This window comes from Taudactylus pleione, unplaced genomic scaffold (genome assembly GCF_031769625.1).
Source record: "Taudactylus pleione unplaced genomic scaffold, aTauple2 ptg000454l, whole genome shotgun sequence".
Lineage (NCBI taxonomy): Eukaryota > Metazoa > Chordata > Amphibia > Anura > Myobatrachidae > Taudactylus > Taudactylus pleione.
The window spans coordinates 9,032,369-9,048,364 of NW_028284856.1; the positions used below are offsets into that span (position 1 = coordinate 9,032,369).

The 15,996-nt window shown below is 43.2% G+C and overlaps 1 protein-coding gene across 2 annotated transcripts in view; it reads right to left on the bottom strand.

Annotated features, from left to right (window-relative positions):
- Positions 1-15,996, bottom strand: part of TMPRSS9 (transmembrane serine protease 9) — a 129,083-nt gene that overhangs the window by 15,872 nt on the left and 97,215 nt on the right. For both annotated transcript variants that reach the window (XM_088448367.1, XM_088448366.1), the window contains 4 exons: positions 15,581-15,852; positions 15,208-15,344; positions 14,695-15,133; positions 3,280-3,393 (listed from right to left, as the gene is read on the bottom strand). In XM_088448367.1, the coding sequence (XP_088304493.1) occupies positions 3,280-3,393; positions 14,695-15,133; positions 15,208-15,344; positions 15,581-15,852 (962 nt within the window). The remainder of the gene's footprint in view (positions 1-3,279; positions 3,394-14,694; positions 15,134-15,207; positions 15,345-15,580; positions 15,853-15,996) is intronic.

Genomic DNA, 15,996 nt, shown 5'->3' on the forward strand with positions numbered 1-15,996 from the left:
AAAGCAACACTCGAGTGGTTTAAGGGGAAACATTTAAATGTGTTGGAATGGCCTAGTCAAAGCCCAGATCTCAATCCAATTGAGAATCTGTGGTCAGACTTGAAGATTGCTGTTCACAAGCGAAAACCATCCAACATGAAGGAGCTGGAGCAGTTTTGCCTTGAGGAATGGGCAAAAATCCCATGGGCAAGATGTGGCAAGCTCATAGAGACTTATCCAAAGCTACTTGCAGCTGTTATTGCCGCAAAAGGTGGCTCGACAAAGTACTGACTTTAGGGGGATGAATAGTTATGCACGCTGAAGTTTTTTGTTATGTTGTCCTAAATGTTGTTTGATTCACAATATTAAAAGAAACACAACGTCACAGTTGTAGACATGTTCTGTGAATGAAATGATGCACACCTTCAAACAATCCATTTTAATTCCAGGTTGTGAGGCAACAAAACATGAAAATTGCAAAGGGGTATGACTACTTTTGCAAGGCATATACATTGGTCTTTGAACTTTTCTTTGAACATTTCTTTGGACCTTTTTTATATGTTTGAATTAGATCATTTTTTTATACATTCAGAATTTACACAGCTGCTTGTTGCGACTACTTAGTGCTATTATTTATACTTATGTTTTAATAATTGCAATTGCTACTATACAGATAATTTGCACTAGTCCTGTCTTTTGTATATTTTTTATTTTCTTTATCTTTTGATTATGTTTATACAGATTAACATGTGTTTGTACAAATAATAAAAAATGTGTTGATTATAACTATACCCTCCAGCGCATAATTTTCAGTTTTCTATTTATTGTTTTTTTATAAGGTAAGCAACACCTCATATTATTCTTCTGCAGAAAGGTATAGAGAATTTTCCCAGCAAGTGGTAATCAGGCGCTGAGAGTAATTAATTAATTACAGATTGCTTATATGGAAAATATACCCTATTTATAAGAACAGTTTGTTTCTGTTTTCTATGCATATACCTACCATCGAAACATCTGTGTCTAAGTTATGCAGCAAAGAGAAACCAAGCATCTACTATTGCATTTAGCAATAATGGAAGTGGACATTAAATATGTATTGGTCATCATCATTCAGACACCCCATTGGGAGAGAGACCAGTGTTTTATCATGATACAGAGAACATTGCTTCCTTTTAGCCATGATCTACTTAAGAATTATTTTTAAACTACAGTAGGCAATATCTCAGTACACTGATCTTTGTAAATTGTCACTACAGTTAAGTATGGAATTTATTTATGTTTTTAAACTATACTGTGGTCTACAAAAATAAATACTTATGGTTACCCTTCAAAATTGATGTTTATTGCTAATCTCTGAGGGCTGACATTCATTTGTAGCTATAATTGCTAATATCATGACAAAAGGACTTCTACTTTTTCTGCCAGTGATGGACATAAGCCTGCCTGCTGATCCTTCATTCACTGCGCCCTGCTGCTTGTGGCTTTGTGCCCCATCAGTACGTTTCTATGTATTTTGCCCCCTGGGCCTCCGCTCTTATCCTCTGCCTTATGTCTATTTGCCACAGCTCTTATCCTCTGTTTTATGCCCCAACAAGTGTTACCTATGGTCAAGCATGAAATTGGGCAGGCTATAAAATAGAGAATAAGGTGTATATTTACTAAATTGATAGTTTTTAGAAGTGGAGATGTTGCCCTTAGCAACCAATCAGATTCTATCTGTTCTATCTATTATCTTCTCAAAGGTGCTAGTTAAATGTTAAGTAGAATCTGATTGGTTGCTATGGGCAACATCTCCACTTCTAAAAACTCTCACTTTAGTAAATATACCCCTAAGACTGAACTAGATTTTATTATTTGCCCAGATCAGTCGACTTCAAGATCATGTTGGGTAGTTATTCAGCCCCAGCAGCACACCTGAGATTAGAGGAGGAAGGACATGCAATATGCACTATTAGCAGGGATGTTTAGTCATTAGATTAGTTGTGTCTCTCAGGAAATCTCATTAATTAATGAGTGGGGAAAATGAGAACTATTTTATAGGAAGTCTGAGGGACATGAGGACGCATTTGCCTACTCTCCCAGAAGTTGCAGAAGACTCACGATTTTTCGTGTAGCCCCCTGTACCCCTAGAATATTGCCCAGATATCACGCATTTCACCCACTTCCTAGTGAAGAGGACAGAATGGGGCGATAATACTGGGAAACGCTGGTCCGTAGGAAGGGAACAAGGTTAAAATTACGCAAATCGCATTGTTTTAGCTCTGCCCCTCCACATGGACCTGCAATTCATGCCATTTTGCATGACAAAGTTAGTCCTAATGAAGTGAGAGCCCGGCCCCGTCCCCTAAAGTGGTCAGCTGCATCTTCTCTCTGGGCTTCTCCCTGAGAGGAGACTTCAAAAGTTGGCAAGTATGAATGATGAATGTGAGGAGTGAGGCCAAATGAGGATTGTTTAGTGCAAGTGGGAGGTGTAAGATGCATTTTGTGTTGAATGTGATCCTAAACAGTATATGAGGATAATTTGAGGAACGTGGAGGGGTTTTATTGGGGAAATAGGAAGGATATTATGCTTTAGATACCTCTTACTTTAATGAAATGTATTACTTGAACTTATCTTTGCGATAAAGGGGCCTGTTCATTAAGCACAGCAGAGCGGCAGTGCTAATTTAGTTTCCAACTGGAGTACCACAGCAATTCTACACTGCTCCTTTTCGTGTAAGAGCTGATTTAAAAATCAGCTATCCTTGTAATTCCTATCACTACTACTTCTGTAGTAGTAAAACTTAACACTTACAATGTGTGACTCTTTTCAAGCTTGCTTAATGAGATACCCGACTGCTTGCGGAAGGATCTCTTTTCGCGACCCTAGCCTCATTCCCATAGGAAGGAACAGTGGTCTGGGAACTGTTGCTATCTGAAGATGGCGTCTATTCCCCAGTCAATTTCCGAAAATGTGGTATCTTCAGAGCTTGATAAATTTTGTTTCACATCGGCATTGAGAGGGAAGCAGCATATTTTTGTGATTCTACTGCATTACCTTTGTAATGAATGGCATAATTACTTAATTTCTACTTTTGTAATAATGAACAGCCCTGCCCATGTGGCCAAAATGGCGGCCACAGCATTGAAAATGGCACCATGACATGAGTGTTAACCTCGTCAAAGAGACCTATGCAAATGGAGCTGTTGAGTAACTTGCAAATTATGAAGTTGTAACTATAATTCACAGTACACAATAAATGAATACAGTTAGATGACTAATACAAATATTACGGAGGTTACGACAACACTTCCACTCACCACAGTTCTGTTCATCAGAGCCATTGTTGCAGTCCGCGATACCATCACACTCAGGGTTTGTTTTGCTGATGCAGAGTCTGTTGGAGCATTTGTATGTGGAAGATGTACATGGTACTAAGAATAAGATAGAGAGAATAGGGAAATCACCAATGTAATATTTATCAACTAATATCACATTTGGCATATGTTTTACAATCATTTTGTGATGCTGCTATGTACAGCCATGGCCAAAAGTTTTGAGAATGACACGAGTATTGGTTTTCACAAAGTTTGCTGCTTCAGTGTTTTTAGACCTTTATGTCAGATGTTCCTATGATGAGAGGCAATCGGGAAGCCGACTGCCTAAATACCGGCAGCTGGCTTCCCGACTGTCATTTCCCGGCAAGGGTGAAATGCCGGGCGTCTAGATGTAGATGCCCGCATTTCCCCGACACCGGGAGACAGGCGTCCGGCATCCCTACGATCGGGATGCCGGGCGCCGCGAGCAGACAGCCGCGGGGGGGGAGAGTTAGGTTTAGGGCTCCCGGGGGGGACTTAGGGTTAGGCACCCACAGGGGAGGCTTAGGGTTAGGCTAGGGGGAGGGAGGGTTAGGGATAGGCACCCCGGGGGGGATTTAGGGTTAGGCACTCCCTGGGGGACTTAGGTTTAGGCAGCAGGGAAGGGGGGATTAGGGTTACGCACTTGGGGGGGAAGTTAGGGTTAGGCAACCCTAAGGAGGGTTAGGGGGGTTAGGTTAGTGGATACTTACCTATCCACGATCGGGATTTCCAGCGCTGTCGGGCTTCCGCTGCGTCGCACTCTGCTTCTGTCGGGCTGCCGCTGACGGGAATCGAACCGCCGGCCATGCGGCCGACGGTATTTCATACCAATTCCCCTATGATATACTGAAATAAAATTACAAGCATTTCACAAAATGTGTGGGTTTTTGTTTGTCCACCCGCCTCTTGAGGATTGAACTGTAGTTCTCAAAGGGATTATGGTCTGGGGAGTTTTCTGTCCATGGACCCATAATTTTTATGTTTTGTTCTCCTAGCCACTTAGTTATCACTTTTGCCTTATGGCAAGGTGCTCCAACATGCTGGAAAAGGCATTATTCGTCACCAAACTGTTCTTGGATGGTTGGGAGAAGTTGCTCTTGGACGATGTTTTGGTACCATTCTTTATTCATGGCTGTGTTCTTAAGTGAAATTGTGAGTGAGCCCACTCCCTTGGCTGAGAAGCAACCCCACACATGAATGGTCTCTGGATGCTTTACTGTTGACATGGCACAGGACTGATGGTGTCAGTCAACTTTCCTTCTCCAGACAAGCGGTTTTCCAGATGCCCCAAACAATCTGAAAAGGGATTCATCAGAGAAAATAAATTTACTCCAGTCCTCAGCAGTCCAATCCCTGTACCTTTTGTAGAATATCAGTCTGTCCCTGATGTTTTTCCTGGAGAGAAGTGACTTCTTTGCTGCCCTTCTTGACACCAGGCCATCCTCCAAAAGTCTTTGCTTCACTGTGCGTGAAGATGCACTCACACCTGCCTGCTGCCATTCCTGAGCGAGCTCTGCACTGGTGGTGCCACGATCCCGCAGCTGAATCAACTTTAAGAGAGGGTTCTGGCACTTGCTGGATGTTCTTAGGTGCCCTGAGGCCTTCTTCACAACTATTGAACCTCTCTCCTTGAAGTTCTTGACGATCCAATAACTAGTTGATTTAGGTGCAATCTTACTAGCAGCAATATCCTTGCCTGTGAAGCCCTTTTTGTGCAAAGCAATGATGACTGCATGTGTTTCCTTGCAGGTAACCATGGTTAACAGAGGAAGAACAATGATTTCAAGCTCCACCCTCCTTTTAATGCTTCCAGTCTGTTATTCTAACTCAATCAGCATGACAGAGTGATCTCCAGCATTGTCCTCCTCGACACTCTCACCAGTGTTAACGAGAGAATCACTGACATGATGTCAGCTGGTCCTTTTGTGGCAGGGCTGAAATGCAGTGGAAATGTTTTTTGGGATTAAGTTCATTGTCATGGCAAAGAGGGACTTTGCAATTAATTGCAATTCATCTGATCACTCTTCATGACATTCTGGATTATATGCAATTGCCATCATAAAAACTGAAGCAGCAGACTTTGTGAAAACCAATACTTGTGTCATTCTAAAAACTTTTGGCCATGGCTGTAGTTTCTTCATGTTTGTTGCATTTAACTGATGTTTTTAGGTTTAGGGTCTAGATGAGATACCATTAAAAAAAAAACTAAAATTTTGTGTACATATCTCTAATGGTAAGATATTACAGTTGACACTTAAGGGTCAATTAGGGGCAAGCAGGGCGAAGTGCCATTGCAACGGCATGGATAAGTGCAGTATATGGCAGCACTTACACTGCAATTCAACTCGCGGCTAATTGAATTGACCCCCTTAAAAATTTGTCTTGCTTTGCTATGCCAATATTTAATGTTTGTACATAGCAAAGTACCTTCCTATAGTCTGACACTGACATTGTTGCTACTGAGTCAAAGCTAATGGTAAAGTTACGTATTTCCATTTTGTGATTTGTCTAATGTAAATACTAACAAATTTATAATATTAATCTTGACCCACATTAGGTGGGAATTCAGTTAGACCCAATATTTTTTCAGGCGATTAAAACAGGATTTTAACGCTTGAATTGCCTTTGGGCAATTCAATCAGATCCTGTTTTATTCGCCTGTTGTATGACTTCTTCAGTTTGCGGATTGTTGGCGTCAAACAACAACAGATGCCTGGGTCTGAGTAGTGGTCTCTCAGGGGTATGCCCTCACTTTCAGGAGGCATCCTCCCCAGAAGTTTTTTTCTTCTTTTGCACAGATCCTCCAGCAGATGCAGTAAAGGCTTTGGCCCTTCAGGAAGCCATTCACTCCCTGCTGCAGGCCGGGGTAATAATCCCGGTTCCTGTGTCTCAACAGGGAAGGCGTTATTATTCCAATCTATTTCTGAGCCCGAAACCAAATGGGGTTTATCGTTCTATCTGAATCTAAAAACACTCAACAGGTTTATCCATGTACCCAAGTTTCTTATGGAAACTCTCCGATCAACTATTTTGGCAATGGAGCCGGGGGATTACATGGTTTCCCTGGACATTCAGGATGCATATCTCCATGTTCCTATTATACCATCCCACCAGCAATTTTTACGGTTTGTTGTCCTTCAGCAACATTACCAATTTCAGGCTCTACCATTTGGCCTGTCTACAGCTCCCCGGGTAATGGCAGTCATGTCGGCCTATCTCAGGCGTCAGGGAGTCAGAATTCTGCCATATCTGGACGACCTTCTGATAATGGCACAGACTCTGGCTGTTTTACAAAACCATCTTCATCTGACCATAGCCTGCTTACAAAAGCATGACTGGATCATCAATTGGAAGACATCATCACTTTTTCCAACACAGCAGATGGTACATCTGGGAGCTCTTCTGGATTCATTTAGCAATGTTAGCAGTGGAGGTCGAGGGATCAATGGTATCCACCTTCAACATGGTAGGGTATGCTCAGTTCCATTCCAGGTCTCTGCATAGATTGATTCTCTCCAGGTGGAACGGACAGTATCATCGAATAAAGTCCCAGAGTATCCTTCTTACTCCAGAGGTTCGTCACTCCCTCCTGTGGTGGCTGAGAAAGGATCATTTGAACAAAGGGCGCCCATTCTGGATTCCAAATTGGGTGCTGCTCACCACAGACGCCTGTCTTCGTGGATGGGGAGCAGTGACAGGTCATCACACCTTGCAGGGAAGATGGACAGATTAGGAAAGTCAGCAACAAAAACATTCTGGAACTGCGAGCAGTATACAAAGCACTTCTCATGGCACAGGACCTGCTCCAGGGCTCGCCGGTCCAGATCCAGTCCGACAATGCGACAACAGTGGCCTACCTCAATCATCATGGAGGCACAAGAAGTTATGCAGCCATGAAAAAAGTGACAAGGTTTCTGATTTGGGCAGAACGTCATCTTCCGGACATCTCGGCAATATTCATACTGGGAGTACTCAATTGGGAAGCAGACTTCCTAATTCGCCAGGACATACACACCGGAGAGTGGTCTCTCCATCCAGGAGTGTTTCAGCTCCTGGTAAACAAATGGGGTCTACCAGAGATAGATCTCATGGTGTCACATCACAACCACAAGGTCGCCAGGTATGGGTCCAGATCCAGAGAGCCATCAGCAACCTTCGTGGATGCACTGGCAGTAAGATCTCCCTCCTCCGAAGAGTTCTCAGGAAATTCAAGCAGGAAGGTGGAACAGTAATACTGATGGCTCCAGCTTGGCCCAGACGTCATTGGTTCACCGACATACAGAATCTGTCAATAGACAGTCCATATCCTCTTCCTCTATGGCAGGATCTGCTAATGCAGGGTCCCTGCCGGCATCTGGACTTACCTCGTCTGGTGAGGTACCTTTGGCGGCGTGGCTCTTGAATCTTCCATCCTAAGAGAAATAGGTTTTTCCAATTCTGTAATTCAAACGATGCTTAGCGCATGGAAGCCTGCCTCTGCCCGTATCTATTACAGAGTTTGGCATTCTTTTGGTCAATGGTGTTCCCACAGAAAGTATGATCCTAAGGTGTTTAGGATTTCCAGGACTTTGGCTTTTCTCCAGGCAGGTTTAGACCCTGGTCTCCACCTGGCTACAGTCTGGTTCCAGAGGAAGATTGCCTCATACCAAAATGTGTTATTCCAAGGAGTTCTGCGAGTTCAGCCTCCTTTTGTTCCACCAGCAGCACCGTGGGATTTGTCTTTGTTTCTAAAGGGGCTACAGCTCCTCCATTTGAACCTTCAGGACTCTGTAGATTTGAAGTGGTTGACAGCGAGAAGAAAAAGTGTCTTTGCTATCTCTTCTGCTCGCAGAGTCTCTGATTTGGCAATGCTTTCTTGTCACTCTCCATTTTTGATTTTTCACCAGGATAAAGCTGTTCTTCGTACAAGGGAGGGTTGCCTTCCTAAGGTAGTGTCCCGTTTTCATGTAAGTGAAGAAATTTGTAGTTCCAGCTTTTCAGGCTCCAGATCTTTCTGTAGGTGAAGCCTCCCTGGATATAGTTCGTGCTCTCCGTATCTACTGTATGTGGAGTGCACAAACCCTGTTAGAAAATCAGATGCTCTTCTTGTATTATATGGTTTTCACAAATGAGGATGGCCAGCTAGTAAGCAGACTCTGGTGAGATGACTACGGATGACTCTCTCTCAGGTGTACACACAAGCTGATCTCCCTGTCCCAAGCACGGTGACAGCACATTCTACTCGGTCTGTAGGGCCATCGTGGGCATTTAGTTGTGGTGCCTCTGCTGAACAATTGTGTAAGGCAGCCATGTGGTCTTCTGTCCACACTTTTCTTAGGTTTTATGCCTTTGATACTTTTGCCTCTCAGAATGCTTCCTTTGGGCGACGACTTCTCCTTTCTGCTCAGGAGCGTCCCCCACCCTAGGGGAACTGCTTTAGGACATCCCCATGGTATCCCTGTGGATCCCTATAGACCCTGAAGAAGAAAATGATAGACTTACTTAGATAACTTCTCTTCTTCGAGGTCCATAGGGTTCACAGGGCACCCACCCTGACCCACCTGGCTACATGGGTAATTTTTTCTTTCGGTCACAGATTCCCTCATCTTGTATAAGAGTGTTTCTGGTGTACGATTGTTCTTCCTTCTCCTCTTTCTGTCTCCTGCCTTGAGGCTTGTTAACTAAACTGAAGTCCTATGGCTAGGGGCGGGGCATATATGGAGGAGGACCCGTGGTATTCTGGGAGCTGAAGCTTTAACTGCTTGGTGCCTGGTCTCCAACCATAATATTTCCCATCATATCCCTGTGGACCCTATGGACCTCGAAGAAAAGGAGTTACCTAGGTAAGTCTCCATAACTAAATTTTTCTTCTGAGGGGGGGAGGGGCATGCTTCCCGCGATTAGGCCATGCCCCTGATTAATGCCATATTCAGGGCTAATTGAATTAGCCTGGGGGATCAATTAGCCGGCGGTAAAGTACCTTGGCTAATTGACTTCCTTCTAGGTGTTGATATCTAATCAATCTAAACTCTGCAGGCAAAAAACAGCTTGTTTTGTATGTTAGGTTTATTTAACAAAGTGCATCTTTTAAAATCACAGTTTTCAAAGATTTTTCTGGTGGGATTTATAATTTTGTAAAAGGCAAAACTCAACATGGGTTTTGCCACTTAAAAAAAATTGCTGCTTTAATACCCCGAAAAAAACAAACAAAAATCACTGAAAAGTGCATATTTTGACAAATGAAACCATGCTAAATAAACCCCTTTGTCTCCTCAAAGAACTCCTGACAATTCTCTGTGGTAATCATCTAACCTAAAGCACAATACTAGCTAACAGGTTTGAACTCTTAAGGTGCATACACACGGGACGATCTGTACCACCAACGGCATGAAAGATATCTTTCAGTGAGTCATCCTGCCACATCTCTGAACATGCAAAGTTGACAATATCGTCCAGATTGGCCTGCATGTACGGACGATCATAGATATCATTATCGTTCATGCGGGAACGTGCATCGTTGGTCGTTCACTGAATAAAAATGAACGATATGAACGATATATCGTTGAACGATATATCGTTGAACGATATCGTTATCGTTCATATCGTAACGATATATCTGTCCGTGTGTACGCACCTTTAGGGCCAGGCTTAGGTATTTGGGCAGAGAGCAGACGAAGTGATGAAAGGGAATGCTGTAATATAGAATTTTGGCAGCATAATGTCGACATAGTCTGTTCAAAATGTAGACATACAACATGTAGACATTTACAATGTTGACACTCAATGTTTACACATGGTTTCAGAGATAGGTTCAGGCTTAGGTTTACATTTTAAATCCCATTATCGACAGTCTAAAGGCGCACATCCACTAGGCGATATTAATGAGCGATTGAAAGATAACGATATCGTTATCATTCAATTGCTCATTAATCGTGCACTATAATGTCGGAAACGACCAGTAATGTGCGCTCCCGCTTTTCGTTTCCGACATCAATCATCGCTTGAACATGCCGGTCAATCTGCCGATAATGACAGATTGACCATGTTCAGGGATGAAGGAGGGTGCCTGCACTGAACGACATATCGTTCAGTGTAGGCACTACTGGGGATGGGGATTGACTGTACTATTACAATGTTGTAATCGTACTGTCGTTCAACTATCTGCTAGTGGATGTGCCCCTTAACTGTCGACATTCTGGAAATGATGGCATTATTTCAGTGTCAACACTGTGAATGTTGAGATTCTGACAACATCGACATTTGGAATCTTGACATTATGCCAGTGGTTCCCAAACTGTGTGCCGTAGCTCCCTGGGGTGCCTCGGGACATTCTCAGGGGTGCCTCAGGTTGGTGGTCCAGCACCAAATCAATCTACTTATGGTCAAGGTAATTCTCAGGGGTGCCTCAGGTTGGTGGTCCAGCACCAAATCAATCTATTTATGGTCAAGGTAAGAGACAATAACATAAAATATTTGGACAAACAGAAGCGCACCCCTGTCCACCGCCACATAACTGAACCTAAGGATGATAGGTAAGCACAATTTACTTAATCATATTTTCCTGAATTTCTCAATAACAAACTTTTGGCTTAGGGATGCCATGAAAAAAATGTTGATACTCTAGGGTACCGTGATTCAAGAATGTTTGGGAATCACGGCATTATGCTGTCAACATTCTGAATGTCAACATAATATACCACACTCAAAGAACCATTTTACTACCAATATTAAGAGAAATACTATGTGTAGAGGATCTTAAGTTTAGCTATGGAAATGTTTAAAACCTGGCTTATTGGGTAGCTAAGGAAATTCTGCAAACATGGCCTTTTGGATAGCTCAAGAAATTCTGTTATTTTCAGTGGTGGATCTTACCTAGAGCATCCCCAGTAAAAACCGCCACCCCCCAGTGAGCCACTGAGTCCGTACACTGGCTTCACTCTGGCAGTGACGTCCCATTGGAAAGACTATCTGCTAATCACAGCCGGACAAGCAGTCACAGGGAGGTGCTTTCTCCCCTTGGGACTGCCAGTCCGGGCTGCAATTCACAGAGGGAGTGCTTCCAATGGGAAGCCACTCCTCTGCCTTGTCATCAACCCTATGACCCCCGGTGTTTGTGCGTCAGGTCCGTCGCTGTTTATGTACGTGCGCCGGTGCCTACCAGTTTCAATACACAGACGCTGGGACTGTCAAGAAGTCCGGACTGAAGCATGGGGAACCCCCTTAGTCGAAGAGAGTAGGAGCCGCCGCTGATTATTTTGATTTCCAGTTCTTTCGGTATCCTATTGTGATAGGTTTGAAGCATACAGTTTCATACTGCCAATAAACTCCATTTCTCTGAGACACAAAATTCTGCTTATGTGACTCCTGCAGACTGTTTTCTGACTAAGTTATTACTATTAAATCCAGGAATTAATGTTAACATATATATTATTAAGAACCATATTATGCACACGCGCACGCAGGGGGGGTTTCTGAGTACCTAGAAACCCCCCCCTGCTAGCTGCTCCATTGCCGCGCACCTGAAATTTTTTTTTTTTTTTTAGTAAAGAGAGTCTCCTCACGCTCCTGCCAAAGCTCAGGCAACTGTGCCTGCTGTTATACTGTGCTGGCTGTAGGGGGAGCTGCATCGGCAGTACGCAGCCCTCCCAGGCAGTTCACAATCACATGAGAGCACCAGCGTTGTGAGAGGCTGAGAGTTGCTGGCGGCATTCTCTCCTGGAGCCGCACCGCAGGTCTGTGTATCGGCAGGGTGGGAGGTGTTCTTTAATAAATGATGCCAGAGCTGTATTTATTTGTGTTTTTGAAGTGAGAGGTTTTGTGTGTGTATGTCAATGTTTGTGTCAGTGTGTGTGTCTGTGTCAATCTTTGTGTCAGTGTGTGTCTGCATAGACTGCGTGTGTGTCAATGTTTGTGTCAGTGTGCGTGTCTGTGTAGTCTGTCTGTGTGTGTCAGTGTAAGTGTGTGTCTGTGTAGTCTTTGTCGGTGTGTGTGTGTGTCTGTGCCAGTGAGCGTGTCTTTGTTTCCAGTGGAGGACTCGGTGTTGCCTTTTTATTTCTTGTAGGAGCTAAAACGCTCCACATGGGATTTTCTCTATAATTGAACTAAACCACTTTATTCAATTCATCCTGAGTACTGGACTATGGGACAATGCAACAGTATATATATATATATTCAGTCAGATACAGGCAGCACTCCTCTGGTACTCAATAATCCAAGCTCGTTAATCCGTTACTGTGAAACATTTCAGATGCATTTTCCTTCATTAAGACATTGACGAAATATGTAATAAATGCATCTGAAATTTTTGCACAGTAATGTATTAGCAATCTTGGATTATTGAGTACCCAAGGAGTGGTACCTGTATGTGTTTCGATTTTTTTTGTCATTGGTTTGGAAACCCCTCTTTCAAAATCCTGCGTTTGCCACTGCATATAAACTTTCTTTCAGCTCCCAGTAGACCTAATAATTGTTCTATATAGATTATTAAAAATACCCATAACTACCCATAGACAAAAAGTAAAAAATAAATATAAACTAAAATGTGTTTAAAAACTGCATGTTATAAATATCTATTCATGTTAGAAATATCTGTTTATGCATATGGCACTTAGAAAGGCGCTTCTTTACATTTTGCTGACTACAAGCTGCCATAATGATGGCGTTTGAAGTGTGTTAAAGAGAGCGAATATGGTTTCCATTGCATTATAACCTACTGTTTATGTCTGTGGTTTCATCACAACATAACAGGAAATACAACTAATAATAAAAATCATGTACCTAATTATAATCACTATATTGGGGACTAACATCTCCTTCTACTTAAACAAGATTTCTGTGTGAAATTGGCTTGCTTAAACATAAGACACCATGTTGCTGCTATTTGACAAATAGTTTATGAATAACTGACTCTCCGTAGCAATCAGGGCTGTAACTAGGGGTGTGCGGGCAGTGCCGCTACACAGAACGCAGGGCTCTTTGGGTAGCACCAAAGCTGCTCCACAGTCCCTGCCTGGAACGGCACCCTGCAGCAAGTGTCACTTTTGCAGCGCCGACGTTGGATGCTCCAGACATGCTCCTTCCCCGAGGGGGTGCCTAACCCTAATCTCCCCCCAGGGGTGCCTAAACCTAACGTCCCCCGTATCGCCAGGGAAACTGCAATACTTACCGGGGTCTGGATGTTCAGGATTCCGGCATTCGGGATGCCAGCGCCGGTATCCTGATCTCCTTCGGTATATTGGTGTCGGCATTTTACTGGGCGACGAGATTCTGGCGTCGGTATTTCGGCCGCCGGCAATTTAACTACATCCCCTTTCGAGAGACCTATATCTTCTGCATACTAGGGGGTGGGTGCAAACATACGCAGTGATGATAATGACTACCAGCAGCATCATTAAAGCTGCTTCTGATTGGTTGAATGTGTATGGACCGCTTTAAAAATAATTAGCTTCATTGCTATATTATTCTAAGTAACGGCTATCTATTGCATTACATAATTTACATATTTATTTGTAATATTGCAGACTATTCCAATTTAATGTTTAATAGGATAAACAAAAATTGTAGAGGTGCTGAAGTATTCCCTAATGCTGTTGGAATAACCTATTGTTGTTTTGTTGTTGTAAGTCTGCATTGGCAAAATATATATATGATTAAGCTGTCTTTAAGTAAAAGCATTGTCATTTATTTTAGAGTGTATTTGTGTGGAATTATTTCAGTGCTCTCTATTACAAGTAAGGTTTGTAAGTAATCCAGAACTATCAGCGCTATCACAGTGTAGGATTTGCAACACCCACAGGAACTTCCTAGCAGTGGCTTTCCATTGGAAGCGCTCCCTGCTAATCACAGCCAGCCAGGCAGTCCCAGGGGATGTTTTCTCCACCTGGGACTGGCAGTGTGGACTGCAATAGGCAGATACAGCACTTCCAGTGGGAAGCCACTCCCCTGCTTTAACGGCATCCGTATGTGGCTTCTATGGGCTGCAGCTGATGCAGTTCCTGGAAGACTGGGCTGATTGTCAGTTTGTGCACATATGTGGGATTGTGATCCCGACCGTGCACACAAGACAAGCCTGCTACACATTTCAGACCAGCAGAGAGCAGAGCCCCCAGGAGGTACAGGTAGGTGCAGCCGCTGGCGGTATGACATAATAGATACTGTTGACCTGGATGTAGTCCCAGGATTGTATCATTGAGGTGACCTATAGCAAAATTCTGGAAATGAAGCCTCATTTTTTTTTTAAGTTCCAGAGCTTGGAGCAGATAGACCAGCAGAGCTGAACCTCCCTTTGTTTTTGGCCCTATAGTCTCTGCACGCCCAACAACAGCAGTAATTCCACAAATGTATCGAGGCATTTTAGACTTTTCCTTTAAAATTTGATATGATAACCTTAGCAATTACCTGGTCTTTGAGTGGGTTTGGGTGGCTCAGTGATCCTTGCAGCAGTAGTGCTAGTCTTGGCAGTAGTTGTCCTTTTGCTAGTGGCTTTAGTTGTAGTGGACTTTGGAGTGCTTTTTGTAGTTTTAACTTGAGACGTTGTGGTCCTAGCTACTGTGGTTGTCCTACGAATAGTAGAAGTTGGTGGTCGCATAGTTGATGCTCTTGTTGTAGTGGTCATGAGAGTTGTAGGAGGCATAGTAGACTTGGGAAGATTCATACCACTATCAGTAGTCCTCAATACAGGAGCCACAGTGTCCAAGAGCCAGTCCTTAAGTTTTGTTACTCTGGTATAAACGCCTGGCTTTTTTGCCTGGGCACATCCAATACCCCAACTTACAATACCAGCCAAAAAGAAAACACCTGGACTCTCTTCACATGCTAATGGTCCCCCGGAATCTCCCTTTAAAAATATACAATACGAGTCAGTAGACACATTCTTTCCATACAGTTAGAAATAGTGCATCTCAACCTCACCTGACAAGAGTCCACTTTTCCATCTAGGAATCCTGCACAGATCATCCGTTCTGTTATAGAGAAGTTATAGAGCACACTGCAAATTTTCTGGTCAATGATACCCACAGATGCTTTCTGAAGAACCTCAGGCTTAGACACTGCACAGAAGATAGCTACTGTAATTCCTATCGTTCTTGTGGAAAGGGGGAAAAGAAATGGCATACACATACAGTAACAGAGCCCCAGTGCACATTTAGCTCACATGCCCCTCACTATGTATGAAATTCATATAGGACACAGCCTGTCGACAACAGTGTATGCACAACACAAAAGATTAATCACAACATTACAGTCTTTACCAAATGATTCCTTCCTGTAAACATGCCATTCCTACCATTGCCTTCTTTGATGTTGCCCCAACCAGAGATCATGCACTTCCAACCAGCTGGAAATTTCTGCAAGGCAGAAGGAAGACACACAGGCTGTACAAACTTATTAAAAGTCAGGGGACTCATCAGTTCCACCACAGCCACGTCAAAGTCCAGGGTCAGTGGATTGAAGTGAGGATGCTGGATCACCCTCTTCAAACTTGTCTTCACAGCCATGGTGTCAGCTCCGCTAAGTGCAGTGGAGCCCATGTGAGCAGTGACTTGGTCCAACTTAGTTCTGAAGATGCCAAGAACAGAACACATGTTAATTAATAATGATTTATCTTAGGATTTTTATTTAAAGGTAAGTGCCGTGGCTACCAATATCAAAACGCACATTTTATATTTCTGAAAGGAAGCCAGTTTCCCTTATGTTACCTTA